This window comes from Trichoplax adhaerens, genomic scaffold, assembly GCF_000150275.1.
Source record: "Trichoplax adhaerens TRIADscaffold_10 genomic scaffold, whole genome shotgun sequence".
Classification (NCBI taxonomy): Eukaryota; Metazoa; Placozoa; class Uniplacotomia; order Trichoplacea; family Trichoplacidae; genus Trichoplax; species Trichoplax adhaerens.
This window is the reverse complement of record NW_002060952.1, coordinates 1,116,982-1,135,789: the sequence shown is the minus strand read 5'-3', so window position 1 is coordinate 1,135,789 and position 18,808 is coordinate 1,116,982. Positions and strand designations below refer to the sequence as shown.

The 18,808-nt window shown below is 29.6% G+C and overlaps 1 protein-coding gene across 1 annotated transcript; it reads left to right on the top strand.

The window, feature by feature from the left end:
* Positions 1-9,277: 9,277 nt before the first annotated feature.
* On the top strand, positions 9,278-17,809 carry TRIADDRAFT_59293 (uncharacterized protein; the record flags this gene model as incomplete). The annotated part of the gene is made up of 18 exons (XM_002115365.1): positions 9,278-9,323; positions 10,343-10,380; positions 10,603-10,654; positions 11,526-11,567; positions 11,669-11,742; positions 11,997-12,071; positions 12,238-12,563; positions 12,774-12,839; positions 13,099-13,222; positions 13,938-14,030; positions 14,143-14,207; positions 14,454-14,579; positions 14,793-14,835; positions 15,038-15,152; positions 16,951-17,059; positions 17,204-17,273; positions 17,367-17,473; positions 17,686-17,809. 18 exons carry the CDS (start codon positions 9,278-9,280, stop codon positions 17,807-17,809), a joined length of 1,695 nt encoding a protein of 564 aa, XP_002115401.1.
* Between the last annotated feature and the right edge of the window lie 999 nt (positions 17,810-18,808).

The window sequence follows — 18,808 nt, the reverse complement described above, 5'->3', positions numbered from 1 at the left end:
CTATTGCTCTCTCTTACCAATTGAAAGTTAATTAGTGCACTTAATTTATAATTTAAGCCGCCAGATACTTTGCTAGCTATCTAATATGACAAATGGAAATAAGTTAATCAAAAAATGCAATGAATAAATAGTAAATACTAATGCAAAGTCATAATGATAATAACGATTTTGGATGCGATATAAACCTACTTTGGGTAAAATGAACAAATTCGCAACGTGCTAGACCAAGACGAATTTGAAAAAAATTGCTGGAAAAAACAGCTGGAATGTATACAGAATTTCTGATAGGATATATAATAAGATTGACTTTCTAGCTGGTGACTTTCACTAATGTTGCAAATAATATGATCACTTTATCACTTGCAAGACGTATTTAACGGTTTTAGTTATAATGAGGACATGTAAAATGTAGAAGAATGAAAAGTAAAGTTTATTATGCTGTGATGACGATAGGTGGATTATTGTTTTATGGACTTTAAGTCTTTTATTATTGATTATAGCCAACGATTTTAACAATGGTTTTGTCTAATCCTTTCTGCATCAAATCTTGAATATCTGTAGAAAAATGCAATTACTGTGTGCTCCTTGTTTAATTTCATCCTATAGCAGATGTGCTATGATAATTGCAGTTTTTTTTGAAGCATTTACAAGGTAGGTATTGATACTTTGAATGTTATTGCCGTATGTTATGACAACCCCATTTCAACTACAGGCAGACATATTTACTCATCTTTTCTATCCTCCCGTTGTCTTATTAAGTGTAGCGATCATTCAACTTGGACTACGTAATTCGATAGGATAATAATCACAACATATGAAGAGAACATTGTGGTAGGTAAGCAATTATAATCTATATCATAATAGCACATTCATCCAAGTACTTTGGGGTTTTGATCCTGCTTAATTAGATCCTATATCAACCGTATTTATAAAATAGATGAATATTTTCCTTTACGTACTTATTTTTATTATAAAATTCATTGAATTGAAATTTCTATCGATAATAATTCGTATTCTCCATTATGTTTTCGCTAGAATCAGTCTTACCTAATTGAGAATCAACAGTAGACGTTATTAATCTATTCTATCAATGCTCTAGTGTATGAACATGATTAAAGATTTTACAGGAGATTTTAATTTGATTTTCATAAAGGGAATTTAATCCTTTGCTATTTCGATCTTACATAAAATTAATTGAATTTCGATCATTTCTTTACCTTGTCACAATTTTTCTAAATTATTTTCAATTCATCCACTTGTTTATCGGAAATAACTATGAAGGGTAAAATATTAATTTTCTTATTTATTCAAGACAAAGCTGATAAAGCTTTTCATGACAATAACGGTCATTAAGTCACAACTTTGCTTAAGGCCACAATATGTTCTGAATAGGCGTAGCCCAATGTATTATTTCCATCCGGTTATAACAACAGTAAGTTGCTGTCAATGAAATCATGAATATCAGTTAATTAAAACCTCAATGGAATCAGAGGTATCAGTAATCGTAATTCTGTAGCTTAGGCTTCTATCTAAACAGTATAATCTGTAATCAGGAATCATTGCTAGAACAGCAAGCTAATTCTAAATTACAGATACCTAAATCATTCAGAATACAAAGCATAAGAAACTTTGCAAAGTTATAACCCTACGATATAGTTCCGATATATCAACAAGAAAGGTGTTCATGTTTTGCGAATTGATGATAACAATTGTATTGTCTTTTAGACGGGTAGGTCGTTTCTGAGAAGAATCAAAATACACTCAAGTGGAACAATTCTTTCTCTGAGTTGAAAATTCGTATTATTGAACTTGTCTATCGCTTTGTCATCTTAGTAATGTACTTAAGTAACTCAAGTACATTCATGGAAAGGATACAACTATGATTCTCTTATTACCTAAAGTAGCTGCAACTATGTTTTCAAAATAGCTTGTTATGTCTAGAAATTATCAAGGTCTTTGATTTAAAATACAACCCTAACCCTAGCCCTTACAACTATTTCAGGTATTAAATAAACATCTCATTTCTTTCGTCATTAAGAATTCTTTTGCCTTTAAAACAATATTGAATGCAATATAATATAAATCAATAGATTCTATTATAGAAAGAAGTAAATGATGATCAATTAGCTTATCTTTAGTGAATCAATTAACAGTGTCTTAATGAGATTTTCCAGTCATGTTACAATAAATGAATCCAACTACTCATGTATGTCTATAGGTCCATGCTAATCAGTGATCACATGTAATCATAAATGAGCTTTAGTTGGCATCAGATTATCAATAACAATTAATTAAATAGAAATCATGTAGTCTATATCCGCTAAAAATGATTAGATGAAAACGGGATATATATCCAAGAATTAATAAGATTGAATACTGTCTCGATCTAATTGATCTTAAAGTTTCATATTCATTAATAATAACTATCGTATGAAAAATAAGATTGTTTTTAAGAGTTAAATAGTCTTGAATTAATGTCTCTGTCAAAGAGATCATTCTTATAGCATAATGGTATTCTAGTAATTTCAATTCATCCTATAGTTTCATATTCATTAATATTTACTAGCGTATGAAAGATGAAATTAATTTCAGAGTTTCAATAAGCTTTAATTATGCCTCAATCGCGTACAGTTTCATATCCATTAATAATAACTATCACATAAAAGATAAGATCATTTTTAATAGTTAAATAGGCTTGAACTATGTCTCAATCAAAAAAATTAATCTTATCGCGTAATAGTATTCCGCTAATTTCAGTTTATCTTAAAGTTTCATATTCATTAGTAATAACTGTCACATGAAAGATGAGATCAATTTTAAGGATTAAGGAAGCTTGAAATATGTCTTAATAGAGCACAATTTCATATTCGATATCAATAACTATCATACGAAAAATAGAAGATTGTCTAATGTTAGATAGGCTTGAACTACGTCTCAATCAAGAGATCAATCTTATCTCACAATAACATTCTGGTAATTTTAATTCATTTGCAGTTTCATATTCATGATTAATGATTATCATATGAAAGATAAGATTACTTTCAAAGGTTGGATAGCCTTGATCTATATCTCAATTAAGTTTGTTTTCATAATCATCAATAACAATAACTATCGCATGAAAGGTGAGATCAATTTCAAAGGTTAAATAAGCTTGAATTATGTCTCAATCAAGTGCAGTTCTATATTCATTAATAATAACTATCACATAAAAGATAAGATCATTTTAAAGATTAGATCGCCTTGAATTATGTCTAAATTAAAGGGATCAATCTCATCGCATAATAACATTCGGGTAATTTCAATCTAATGCTACCACACTGGTCTTGATGATAATAAATTTAAAATTGAGTACATTATATTGTAATTGCAGCTGATTTTATTATATAATTGAATAGAAATTGTAAATATTGCAGGAAGATCATAAGGTAATCATCATATTGTATTAATCATTTTTCTTCATTATTTTCTACATATTTAACACTAATTCAATCTACATGAGGATCACATGTTTAGGAAAACATTCATGCCATAGAATCACCACCTGCCAACTTAACCTATTATCCATTATGAGAATCTCACCGAAAACATCCATTAAGTAATATCATCCCTATATTCTTTCTATCATGTCATGCTAAATATCAGCAACGATACTCGATTTGATAGTTTGATCATATCATCTCGAATTGCATAGATATTTATTACAAACCTTTATTTTGCAGTTAACTCCTACGTACCTCAAGTGAATTGATAGGATGTGGCAGCTGCTATGCTAAACATTGGAATATTTACAAATTGACTGACGATAATTACTTAAATGATTGCTTACTATACAATGAATGCATATATTATAACAAATAGGCGCATATAATGTGACTAATATTTATTCTCGTTTTGATTATAGGTATTAGCATAAGCCGATATCAGAATTCTAAGTCTTGTCATTTATCTTCTAATCCTTAATAACCCTATTTATTATCCTAAGAAGATCCTATCCCTAACCATATTTACTGAAAATTGAAGGTCACAAATTAATTATCACTTCATATTATTAAAAAGACCAAAACTATTCTAATAACTATAATTAACTTGTGGTATTTATCTAATTTACACTGCTACAATTAGCAGATTGTTATAAAAAATGATGACGTAAATCACTCACTCAGAATGCAGTTAGCACCCATCTCATAGGCATCATACTCTCTTCCGTTGATATTATACACAACAATCCCTATCGTAGGAAGGCTGTTGTTTATCATTACTTAATGGAGTACTTTGTAAAGAATATTGTGCTAGACCATGATCAAAGAGGTAATAATGAAAGTAAAAATATTGCATAATAATAATAGCTAAATTAATATCCAGTAATTTTCGACTAATTATGTAAAATTTAGATAATAGTGTAAAGTGAATAAGTGATAGGTTTTAGACGATGTGGATATTATATGCGTACGTTACTAACCACCAACTTACTGATATTGTTCAACTAATAATTTACTATGGAGCTAGTATCTAAAGCTGAAACACATTATAATCATTTGTTAAGCTATTTTATATTGCTTTTAATTTCTACGAAAACAACCAACAGCTAAGCTATGTTACAGTATATTAATTTTACAATATCGTTTTATAGGATGACAGTTCAGGGAATACCAATTATTGAATAACTGCTATACAAATAACCACTAAATTGAAATTAATCTGGTGATATGATGACTTTGACATAAAAGAATAATTATTCATTCATTTTATACAATTTCTATCAGTACGATAGTATTGCAGATGAAGATGAATTTAAACTATGGCAGCATCTATTTAAAGTCGAAAAAATTTTAATTGGTATTTACTAATGCGTATTCTCTTATTTATAAATTAATTTCTGAAACGTACAGTATATTCGAACAATTATATTGATCATTACAAATTGAGACATACAGTTTGTGATTAGTTTCTATGCTGCAGTTCTGATGGGATAGGATAATTGCTAAGGTGTATCAAAATTGCAATCTATACTGTTTTTTTTTTATTTATTTCGGAATGAAAGTTGGATTTATTTCGCTGTATATATCATTTAGAACCGAAAAAGTTCAGTAATCAATGCCAGTAAATACTCCTTTACTTTATTTGTATATTGCATCTTGATATATCGATTAAGTCAATAAATCTCACTTATGCGCGTATTTTCTAACGTTTATAAAATACTCTGATACAGAGCTACCTTTATTGGTCTATCAAAGTAATTGTCTGTACGTAATGTACATAGCTATTACAGCTAATTTCCTGCACATTTTAGTTCTTAATACCATTTATTAATAGCTTCATATCACTCAAAGATTAAGTTACTTGAGATGCTATAAGATTTCAGCATGTGCAAATTTATTATCAGACGAAATTATAGAGCAATAATCAATTGGGAAAATGAACGAAAAATCTTATATAGGCAAATTTACGGCTTTAAAGCGATCTGAACACCATCTAGGAGAAGGGTAAATTCGTTAACAATCGATATTTCTCGACATAGGACCACATACAGTAAAACATTTTCATTATTTTAACTACGGCAATCTTCTATATACAAACATAGCGACTTTGCTTACAGTTACAGAATGAAACTTGACTTATTGGACAATGGATAATTTCTAAGAACATTTGGATATTATCTAGTCAGTAGGATATCGAGTTGCTGTCTAGGGAAGATTGGATGATGTATCAAAATATAATGAGTTAGCAATTACTAAAGCACATCTGAAGATAAATTATCCCTTAACCGCGAATGTATGACAATATTATAGATAGACAGAATCAACTTCTGAATATTTTATAGCTCTAATGGAAGTTAAAGAGTAAAATTGACGGTAATTAACCACCATTGATTGTTATGACAAGAAAAAGATCAGTAGAGTAAGATAGATGTGAAATCATTATCCTGGCTTGGTAGTGCTAGAATCGATATTAAGGAATAAAAGTGACAGATTGTTACCATTCTTAAGATTTACTAAGGGTCTTACTATACAGCATTTTAGCTGATTAATCTAGATACCGTAATGGATCTACTGGGTTTGATTTCTTTACACTATCATTTCATAAAGTGATGATGAAAGTAATAATGCACACAAAGCTAAAAGTCACGCACAAATTTCTTGTTCCTTTAAAGTGCGGTTGTTGTTTCAGCCTTTAGAGTTTTAATGACATCAATGTTCTTTCATAAAAAACAAAGAAGAAGATTTTCCTGGAAAAAGTAAATTGAGCAATAGTTCTCTGTCCTTATTGCAATTCAATCACAGTTTTAAAGACTGAGAAAGCCTCAGCCGATCTAATTGTCTGAAATTTGTTGCAAAAATTGATAAACTTAATGCCAACGCACGATTAGTTCGACACCTCACATAATAATAACAGAATGATCTAGTTTTACTAATGAATATGAAATTGAAATTTAGCAATACTTATTAATTTAATTCCATAAAATTAAACTAGAAATTGAATAAACACTAACTTTACTGTAGGTGCATGTATATAGAAACTGTATACCAGAAAGGGGAGGAATAAAATTTTAAATCAAGGTAAACCTAACGAAGAATGGGTGCTGAGCTCACGTTATGTTTATTCCAAATACGCGGTTAACTCATATTACAAGACCTGATGTTTTGGATATATAAAGAATCTATTCCTTTGTACTACTTGAAAGTTTGAAAAGTTGTTATATTTGTTGCTAAGCCTATATTGGTTAGGATTAGTTCCATCTCATTGAGAATGTGATATCAATAATATTAATTAAACGGTATGCTACCAGTACTTGAAGATTAAAAATCATATAGTATAGATAATTTCAGACGGCTTTATATTCAATTATTTCGTCATAATGTGACCATGACGTCAAAAAGGGGAAATTTTCATGGACATAAAATATTTGAGACATAATTCAATTGTGATCTAAATGAATGAAAGAAAGGTAAATACGTAAAATTATGTTTATGGTTGATATATCCATAGGAAAATAAGTTCAATTTAAAATGAACAATAACAACCGGCAAGATTATGATTTGTTCTGCAATGACGTAGGATATGCCTAGACAGAAGGTATAAATTGGCCAACTATGTTTCATCGTTTATGTACCAATATAGGTTTAAAATAATGGTGATAACGATGCTGATTCCCTCAGTAGTGGGTTGTGTAATTATAGAAGTTTATGATAGTATAAAATGATCTTTAGCACCCATTCAAATGATGTAAAATGATTAAATTCAATTAGGTGACACTTAGAGAAAATTAAATTTGTAGAGAATTATTGTCTTCGCTCACTTACAGTTTAGGTTATCATGCCAATATGATTTCTTACAAGCGTTAAATGTAAATATTGCCTTTAGTTTCATTAAGTTCATTGTGTACTGCTAGCTTGGTGTGTACGAAGCTTATAAGTACCATATGAACTATGCCTGAGTGAATATTGATTCCACATCTGGAGTATAAATTCATTTTAATAGCACCAAGCCAAACACAATAAATCTGTCCAAGCACAAATTTATCCCGAAAGATTATTATGAGATTATTATCAGCTATTTAAGCACCTTCTGAAGAGAAGGTCGCAGTAGAAAAGGCGAGTTCTCCTATGCTAACATAAACTCTGATCATGATAAATGAGTGAGGATCTATTTATGTTTTTTATCGTTTCTTTCAGTCGAACAATTATGTCATACCATTTTTTGACTAGAAATTCGACTCAATGCTGTAATTTATAGCTAATAATTATGTTACTAATTTCCTATATCTTCTCTAATAATTTTATATGCTTTCGCAAAAAGGAATTCTTAACTGCAGTTGATATTAGGCGGTGATTGTAAATGTGCATAAGATTACTAAATCTAAATCGCAATATGATATTACTATATCTTAGAAGATAATTTTACAATTTAAGTTACTAAGGTAATATTTGATCCCAAACCGTTCTTCTCATGAAATAAGCCGTTTCAAAGCTTAGCTGAGGTTAAATTTCATTTTATTTATTGTTGAGATCCAAAACTAATTGATAAATTTTGCTATAACGTGAATAGCTATCAATATGACGGCTGGAAATACTAGAAAAATTTTGAGCAGCTGGTTTTATAACGTATTTAACAATAAATTGATCATTTCTGCCTACCAATCTCTCTGTAGTAGCTCCTAAAGGTCTATGTATTAGCAAATGGTCTACAACTTTTACGGTTTAACATTACGTAGTTATTGGGATTGTATTATATAAAAACTGCTATTTTCTCCTAGTTTATTATAGAAGCTCAGTATTTATCACAATTTTGGTACTAATTCACTTTAGGCCATGTTTATGAAATGGACACGAAATTAAATAGTTTCCAAGGAAAATATATGCAGTCTAGGATTACAAGAAAAGATTGAGAGAAGTTAAGCATAATTTCATGCAGAAATGATATAATAAAAACATAAAGATAATATTTACAATAGATTGGCAATTACTATTTCGTTAACTTTTCTTTCTCTGAGATGATCTTTACTCATGATTTATGAATTATTTTATCTCATATAATACTTACTTTAAAATTTATTTTCACATGAATGCTTCGGTTGTCCTATAAGTAATCACCTAAATGATTACATGTGGGATCTTATTCTCTCGTTAGCTTATACTATACAATCGATCGAAAAACATGTAATCTACCACTTGTTGGCTTTGATAACCTTGAAGTAAAATTCTTCCAAATCAATAGTCTCAGCATATATTATTGATGTTAATCGGTTTACAAAATTATTCTTATTATAAATAATTCATTAAATTATGCCGATCATTATTCATAGACGCTTGAAATCTTAAAGTCAAAGCTACACGTTTTAATGTCTTTTGCCTACGTAATTCACCATTAATCGATCATCCATGACGCTGCTATTACTAGTTCATGGACTGAATAACAATAAAAACATATGGGCAAAATATGACTTAAAGACTGTCTATACCTTATGCAATCAATATATCAATATGGAAATGGATCAATTATTGAATCTATTACATTGTTCCATACAATAGGCAAGAAATGATGTCATTCCATAAGAATGATTTTGCCTATTCTATATGAATATCTTTTTCACCTTGACCCAATCTATTTATAACGTAGGATATATTAAAAACTGCCAGTATTTTACAATAGTAATTTTAGATTAAAGTTGCTTTATAAACGATTCTATAGTCTACATTAGGCAAAAATTTACGACAAGTTTCCACCTGATAGATTTAAAGTATTGCTATTCATTCTACGTGGATAAGTGATAACCATTATGGAGCCTTATAGTTTTGACGAATTTGCAATCTACTTTCAAGTTTGTAAGTATCTAAATGTAAAAAATCGGACCCCAACAGCATGTATTAACTTTAATGGTTAAAAGTGTTATAGCAGCTGATACAAGATGTTTAGGGTTGACTTTTAATGAAATAAATCAAAACGAGGCTCCGATGCTACCATGCTCATTCGGTTCTTTCTATAACTTTAGAACTACAATCATTTTGATGTATTTATGATAAAAAAGTAATATTTAATACAGTTAGTTTTATCGATCAAGGATGATCATATACCTGTAGTACAGTAATTGTGGTTTTGCTTTCTACATAATACAAGTTAACCCCAGTTTTTGAATCAATATTTTTAATTATTATCATTATTCTTTATTACTAGGATAACTAATTAATAACTTCTAGTCCAACAATTTACCTAGAATTCGCATTTTATCCCGAACTAACAATCATCTTATTGATACAGTAGAATCTGCATTAATGCTTCTGAGAAACAAATCCGCCAATTCAAATATGCAACATTAATTCCTGTTTTTTTTTAGACTACAAGAGGTTTTTATATGATCTGGTTATCATTAGTTTGCAGTACTCAAACATTTACGATTGGTCTGAACTATTTACGATTGATATAAACTATTTAAAAGATGAGATTATAGTAAATACACTCGGTACTATGAATAATTTCATTAATTTTCAGATTAGAATCATTCCTTTTCGCTTCATTCACGGTCATTTCTTATTAGTAATTTTAAGTTAAGCCAAGATTTTCGACCTTATCTTTATGCTATCGTTGGTGCTCCTTATTAGCTGATTAAATGATCAATATTATTCATCAAGTCATATAACATTTATGCACTTACTATCTAAGATTAGGGCTTGTGAATGCCTAAGTGATCGCTAATTTGAGATATTTCTTCTAAATTCTATGTAAATATACTGCACTGATTGACACCCATAAAAATTTTTAAAAACTGATCCGAGTTGAATTTAAATTTTTACTTATGGAAGTTAAACGGAGCTTGTATGCTATCATGTTACTTTATTATCTCTAGCAGTTGAGAATTATGATTACTTATGCATTATTAGTGAGGTACGATAACAGTAAATACGATCAGGAAATACTTTAACACATGAATTTTTGATTAAAATCATCCGCATCGACTATGCATAGGATTTCTTATTTCATATAAGAAGCAAGAGGCCTAGTTTTTTAGTAAATGCATTCAAATTATTGGCTTAATCTTACTTATGAAATAAGATAACTAATAACTTCTAATCTTTTAGCTCATATCCATTCATATCCATTGACTAGGCTTCTAACTATCTTATTAATAAGCTAAATTTAAACCGTATTGAATGCAAAGGTACTTATACCACCGATGTATATATATATGATATGGAATCTAAGTGGGATTACCCTAAATTTCACCCTATGAAAGTGAAACAAGCCGCTTTGCTACCGTATAGTTCCTATTAATTTATAATACTTATAACTTGTCAGAACTATCATACTTGGTTGACATTTTTTTATTTTTGCGATATCATTTCGGAAACTAACCTGCTATATAAAGAGTCGAGGGTATCAATGATAGAAATTGTCTCCAAGCCAGAAACAGGCGAATACATGCATAGATTTAAATATCCAATTTTTATATATAAGTAATTGATTCCATGTCATTTATCAATAATCAATTAAGTAATTAAGAATTACATCACTGTCGTGTTCAGCCCACGACAAGGAAACCTGGGTCTTTGAATCTGTACGAATACTAAGGCTACAACAGCCAAATATGCCCCCAACGGGCTAAGTGTAGACTAGACTTAGGCTTTTAAAATAGTTTATTAAACCAAGGTAGTCTTGACATCCAAGACTACTCTAAATACATGCGCACACTATACAGTCAATCGTCAACTCTACAGCTAATGATCACAATCACCTGCATCAACTATAAATTCATTCATTTTAAAGCTATCTAGCTAAAGAGTCAAAGTAGGACTGACTATCGCGGAAGTATAAATATTAAAAGTAGTGATTTAATTAGTAATTGGGGTTTCAATGGCACTACATTTGTGTCAACGATTTTCTGTTTAAACTCCATTTTGTAAAGTATTGCATCGATGTCCTTGCGTGCATGCTTCTTAAATATTTTAAATGTTATAATTTCTATATTTAATTGGGCTATTCTGAACATATTTACGACTAACATCCATAACGTTAATTTATTTATCTTTCAGACTTTATCGTTATTGCCGCGATTATGGGGGTTGGTGTGTTAGGTTAGTCAGGATAAGTTGGGCCTTTAATAAATTTGAAATAATTAATCTGCAAGTAATGCATCGCAGCAATTAAATATTTTTAATATAATTTTCAATTCAAGGTTTACCAGTCACCTTATCCCATTCTGGCTTAGGCCCATTGATTTTTGATGTTTCATTATCATGTATATCACAGGTATAAAATAAGCAACTTAATCCCTACTTTACTACTTAGTGAATGGCACTCGATTTATAAATTACCATGCATAATAATATTTCTGGCACAATATAGCTGTCGTACCAATACCTTCTCTACTCGCATGTTTCGATATTAAAATTTTTTCCACTATTCTAGTACTAGTACGGTAGCCATAGAAACTACACGTAGCTATAGATATCGTATCTTCAAATAAATATCTTACTTAATATAAATTCTATTTTATTTTAAAGATAATTGCCATGCATGCCTTCCTGAATTTATTACAGAAGGCGCAAGTTATTTGTAAAAGAAAAGATTGGCATCAGGTAATTTATCAAGTACCGATTATAAAGATTTCTTATATTATTACTTATTTTACTATTGACAAGCGCTGTCATTACAAATGGCTTTGATACACATATAGTTAGATAAATTAGTTGCAATTAGTTCGGGAAGGTAATGACTACAGTATATAATTAAATACATTGACAGTTGCTAAAGCCGTTACAAGAGATTGCCAGTGATACTGACGAAGAAAAGACTACAGCTTTTGATGAGAAAGAAGGCACACAAGGCGATGAGAATGAAAAGAAGGAAAAGTTGATAAATTCTGGCAGAAAGTTCAGTCATGACAGTGATCCTTCTCAGCCTGTGAACATGGAGGAAATCGATTTAGAACAGCCTCTAACTGATGATGGGAAGAATTTAGAAGAAAATGAAGATAGTTCCGATGAAGAGGTTAACCTATACATGATCTCGAAACTATTTTTGCTGCCAGGTGTTAGAGAAATCTTCGATTTAACGACTATTGCGGTGTTGTAAGTATTTTTCTCGAACACTTCTACAATTGTATTACTTCAGTAGCTCCAAATTGGCTTAATACCGATACTTTTGTAGCTATAATTGCAGGCTACTTAATTAATAAAATATTAAATACATTTATAATGATAATCAATGTTGATAATAACTGGCTAGGTTTTATGCTGTTTCCTTGGCAGTATTTCAACACGTACTTATTTTATATTCAGGACATCGCTTCTGATCAGCTACGTACTCGCTGGTAGCCAAGCTTATGGCCAGCTAATTCAAGCGAAGTAAGCAGATTAAATTTAATAATTTTAATACAAGAGTATAATCTTGATATTAAAGATAGTCACTAGTAACTGATATAATTATCGTTTAAAAATCGTAATTCGATAGAAAATTCATATATCCAGTACGTTATAGCAAAATTCTGCGCTACTATAATTATCACCTAGTAGTCCATGTCTAGTTGGTGATTAATATTTAATACTAATACCTTGGCGTCAAGATGAAGTATTATTTTTTTCCAATTTTGTTCATTTCCCCTAGTTATGTCAATATTATTCCATTTTTTACTTGGTTTTGGGCCGCATTTGTCCTCTTCCTTTGGTTTATGGTCCAACCATTTGTGACTGTCCTAACTTTCGTCAAGTGTATCATGTTACTCGTCACGGTAAGCAACTTTAGAGACATCTTGATAATGCTAAAGATAGATATTGGAAATAATTGGAGGAAGTACTAGTTATTCTCCTGAGCAATTTCTTAAGAATTTAGAATTTCTATTCTACAACGATTAATAGATTAAGCAATATCGGTATTAGATTGCAGCATGAATAGGTGCTTTCTGTAGAATTTAGAATTTATACTCCATAACGGTTAACATGCTAAGCAATGTTGGTATTAGATCGCAGCATGAATAGATACGACGCAAACCTTTGTATATAGCTCCGAAATTATAGTTTATTGAATAGAGCTATCAATAATCCCTTCAATTTCTTAATGGATAGACTAATTTTCTTTCTTGTGCCTCATTTTTACGCAGGTATTTGTAACGTTAGTTGTCGGATCAAAACTGCATATAGTAGCCAATACTAATTGGGATTACGTCGGATCTCCTCTGCTAGTTTCGACGGTGGCCTTTGGTAATTAATTAATAGCATTACTAGATATTGTACTTCATTTTCGACTTGCCAGAATTTTCTTTAATTAACGGAGACAAAAGATATTTAAGAAATTAACTAAATATGATATATCTTCAGCTAATGAATAACCCCATAACGCTGATATTTAGGGTATCCTTAAAATATCAAAAATAATGACATGTTTTATTAGTTTTTATGACGTCATATGTTGGTACTTTTATCATTTTTATCATTTTTGTATTACAGCATTACTTCATCGTTTATTTTGTTTACTCTATAGGAGGAGTCATTAATGTTATGCCAATGATGTATAACAGGATACAAGCCAAGCCTGTTCAAGTATGTTGTAAAAAGTCACCTAAATTAGTTAACTTCTAATTACAATTTAGTTGCTTTCCTTGACGACTTCAAATTCTTATTTCTGCCTGAACTCTACTCTCTATGAGTATAGATACAGCGTTTTATTTTAGCTATCGATGCAGCGTTAATAACTGTGGCTATAGTCGATATTTTATGGTATGAATATCAAGAACACTAACCCAGTACTATCCTTATCTCAACATAAAATCGAAATGAAAATTCTTGTTTAGCTATAATTCCTAGTAATATCAATATATGATTCAACATAATTCGTATACGGCAATTTTCAAATTAATGAATTAACAATCAACGACAATTTTTAGTGTTTAGATGTCTATGGTACATGGCAAGAATATCAATCAATCTTGTTTAAAATGTACATAATCAATTTATATTAATCAGGTCTGATGCTGTTCTTGGAGTGGTACCACAAACTTGCCATCCAAGTCCTGAGCAAGTATCTGCTACTGTTTCTCCATTTGCAACGATCGATGAAGTCCAGCATTTTTGCAATGTTTCTCTTGCAAGGTCTATTATATAACTTTTGAATTACAGTCTAGTATATATGTCCACGAGCTAATTTAGATATATCCTGATTGCTTTACCTGCAAAATTATAAGATTAATACATTAATATCGCACTCTAGATCATATTTACTTATAGCTGTAGATTCAGGATTTAAAAATATTTATTAAATTTTGTTACCATGAAAGTATAATTGGAAATTTGCTTCATCTTTAGAGCAAGACGACACGGAATAATTTCCACTGTGGTCTTAACCAAGGTTAATTTCATGAAGATAATTATATGTTACTACATCATAAGTACCTAACACTGCAACTGGTATTATAGATCTATGAAATGAGAAATATTTCGTAGTTGATAGTGAAATTACTTTCAGCCACAAATATACAAAGTAATTGATGTCATAATGTTATTCTCCTATATGTTACAAGTATTGAATGATTTTCTTTATGATAATTTAGACTTTGCGGCAACATTATCCTCAGTATGACTGGTTGGCTTGGTTAACAGAATCATTTATTTCTATCAGCATTACGGTTTCATATTTAACTATGGGGTCAGCTCTAATTCATCTTGGTAAGCTTAAAAGCTATATTTTAGCTCCAATGGCTCATGCCATAGTTTAATGATTACTTGTTAATTAATTTTATGATTTGATTACTCCATGATATTCTTTTAATTTTTTTTCTTATACTGAGCATCAATATTTTATATACTATGGTACTGATATCTGAAAGCATATTAATGATAGTTTTCTATTCTACACAAATTTGTAAGTAAAACACTATAGTTAGAATATGTCGTGCTTAGCCATCAATGAATTATGTGCGATAGCTGAATATACTTGGCGTACTCATATCTAAATCTCTATTATATTTAGATATTATATACAGAAATCCATTAGGGTTCAACAGTTAAATATGCGTAATTTAGTTATAAGAGAACAATTTTGTTATGGAATGCAAGAAAGTAACATTCACTACGTATGATTTCATGGGCACATCACATAAACTAAAAATTTATATTTTTAATTCAAGGAGACCTGGCTAAAGATTTAACTCTTCGATTAGTGATAGTTTTTGATTGCTGATCTAAAACTAAAAATAAGCCATTGAAAAAGTAAAATGCGATATGGTTCCTAATAATTCCTACCGTTCTAATATCTAACAAACAAAAAAATTAAATTAAAGGCAGTCGACACTAATTACAAACATTTTCAAACTAATTAAGAGTAATTTACTCTTCATGACCCTAAACATAATGTGATTAGATTTACGTTATCGTTTGGTATTTAAATTAAGTTAAAATCTATTAACTTACAATATTATAATGTTTCTTTTATTGTACGGTTAATTCATACTAATGCTATAAACCAACACCTATTAACATAGAAGAATAAAACAACTTAGACGCCATTCTATAAACATTTTAACTGTAAAGTATTGTTTAGTAGCAAAGGATATTCTTAAATCAGAAAAGGCGAAATCATAAAGATCATTTATTTTTAAAAACAGCTGGATTTTAGCAAAACATAATTTTCTATCCAATAACACGGCAAAAATTCTTTCTATTATCTAACGACAAAGTTACGCCAGTAGCGATACAACAAGTTAGTAATTGCAATGTAATTATTACTGTACTGTATCCTTGAAATAACTGAATTCATATCGTATTTATTAAATAGAGATGTAAAGAAGATATCATAAAATAATTAACCTAAACTCCTTTCACATGAATTGAGATTCCTAAAGGATTATTGTCACTTAATTGTAATGCTAGTTTGCTTTTTTGAACCATTTTTTATGCTATGATTTACTCTATTAATTTCATCTATATATCATAAGTTTATTAGTCTTAAGGTATTGTACATCTGAAGTGTGCCAAATATCACACTGCAGTGTGTAACTTGAAACGTTATTGAATTTAATTTATTGGCTAGAATAATAAATTGTACAGCCAACTGATTCCGCCTTTGTACCAAGGCATTTTTTTATTTTTACAACTGTGGTAGGATATTTCTTCATCTCTAATACTGGTAGCTATCAATATGATACCGTATGATGCCGTACTTTAAATAGGAATTGACTAAGCAAGATCTTGTTGTTTTTAAGACGTTAAATCACTGTCTTTCGTTATTATCGTTAGTATTATTTCATTATTAAATAGTGGACTGCAAGAAATATGGTAACGGTTATAGATGTTAATAGAATGAGCAGAAATCGATTGTTTAGTAAAAATTTGTTACGTGATTAGCAATTTTTTCACTGATAGTAGCCGTATGCTGCATTGGATATTGCTAAAGATATTTAAAAAATTCTTACTATAATGGAAAATTAAGTATCTAACTCACTTTTATTGTAATTTTTTAACTTAGTGAACGGATTATTTCATCGAATGTACGAAAAAGTTGACCAATACTTCATTAATCGAGAAAAACAGCAACTTTTAGCTAATCCTAGATTTAGCTTCTTAACCCCTAGGATGTACGTGCTTGAGCACCAAATATTTTCTTACTAATATACCTGTTCCTAAAATTTTGCATATCATCTGCTATACTCGTATTAGTGTTATTCATACAACAACCCAATGTAAGTTAGAAATATGTCTTTGTTATTCAATATCAACAGATTAATTCAGAAGTTGGTAGAAGCAATTGTATTTACAATCGTATTTCTAGTTAGTCTAACAAATCCAGAGGTAAAGGTTTTTGATTAAAAATATTACGTCAATCAAAAAAGTGTTTTAAGATACGTGCGGTATAACTTGGACTATCGTTCTATTTCCCTTTAGGCGTTTATAAAAATTCTTAATTTTTTCTCCTCCTTCTGTTTCAATATCCAAACTGGATTTTTCTTACCTTTAATGATTTATGCGGCTGAACATCATGAAATTTTAAAGTAAGTTTCTTAAATTAAATCTAATATCATACAGAAACATTATATTTAATAAAGTCCTATTGAATATTACCGGTATTAGCATTAACTTTGAATAGTTTTCTTTACTAAATCAGTCTTAATTGCAAACTGCCTAATATTATAAATATTATGTTGGCTAGCAGCTTTCAGTCATAATGTTGAAATTATATTGTTCATAAATTTCAATTCTATAGGACCGTTCATATCCCCTATCCGATGAGTAGAATGACCTATTACCTAACTTATGTCGCTGCATCATTCTACATGTTTTCTTGCATCTTTGATCTAGCTGAAATTCCTCTTGCCGGACTGAAATAATTAGATAGTAATTCTATAGAGAAAAGTAATTTAATAAAGCCAACGTAAATATATATCAGATTTTCATACTACTTTGATTACTATTATATTACTACAGTTATAGAGTCTAGTATAGCAGTTCTTTTATTGATGATATTCATAGATTGCAATCACTTTATTTTGCTTAGACAGAAAATAGAACGATTTTTTGATGGCATATTACATAATATCATCCTTAAATAAAGACACTGAGTGTACTGTAGTAATTTAGGCCATCAATTGTGTTTACAGTAAACTGCATACTTTCGTAATCTGAGTTTTACATGTATGTTACAATTGCGTTACGAAATCGTCACACAAGTACTTTTAATCTCGAATCGGTAGCATTAAGCTATTTCTTCGAATATTTTATCTTACTAAATTTTTTTTATTGTATCCTTCGTCGAGCACATATGAAGATGATATCTTAAATACATTTATATTCATAATTAAGACAAGAAATGTTTTGACAAATTGTATTACATTTTCCGATACATTCAATATCAATCTGAAAATGTGAAAAAATGAATTTATAACGCAAGCTATTAATAAAGAATAAATTCATTTCATGGTATATTAAAATTCATGAAGATTATTTAGATTTCAATTAGTACAACTCACTACTACTATACAATAAAATAAATCCATTTGCTTACTTTATTATAAACAATTATGAATTAAACCAGGATCTAGAACTAGTAATAATTTACTCATGTTACATAAGCCTAATGAAATATCTAGGTATTTATATCAATAATCGTTGAGATTCTCAGTACTTAGAGAAAGTCATTTTTCATAGCACGTAAGAACTGATGAATTTACTGCTTTCATCAATGATTTGTTGAATTATCAATTATCCACGTTTACAATAACAGAATGATTGTATTAATATTAAAGATACCTTTTACAACAATATAATAATCGTTATTGATAGAAATTGTTACCGGTATCTTTCCGTCAATAGAATGCAATATTAGCATT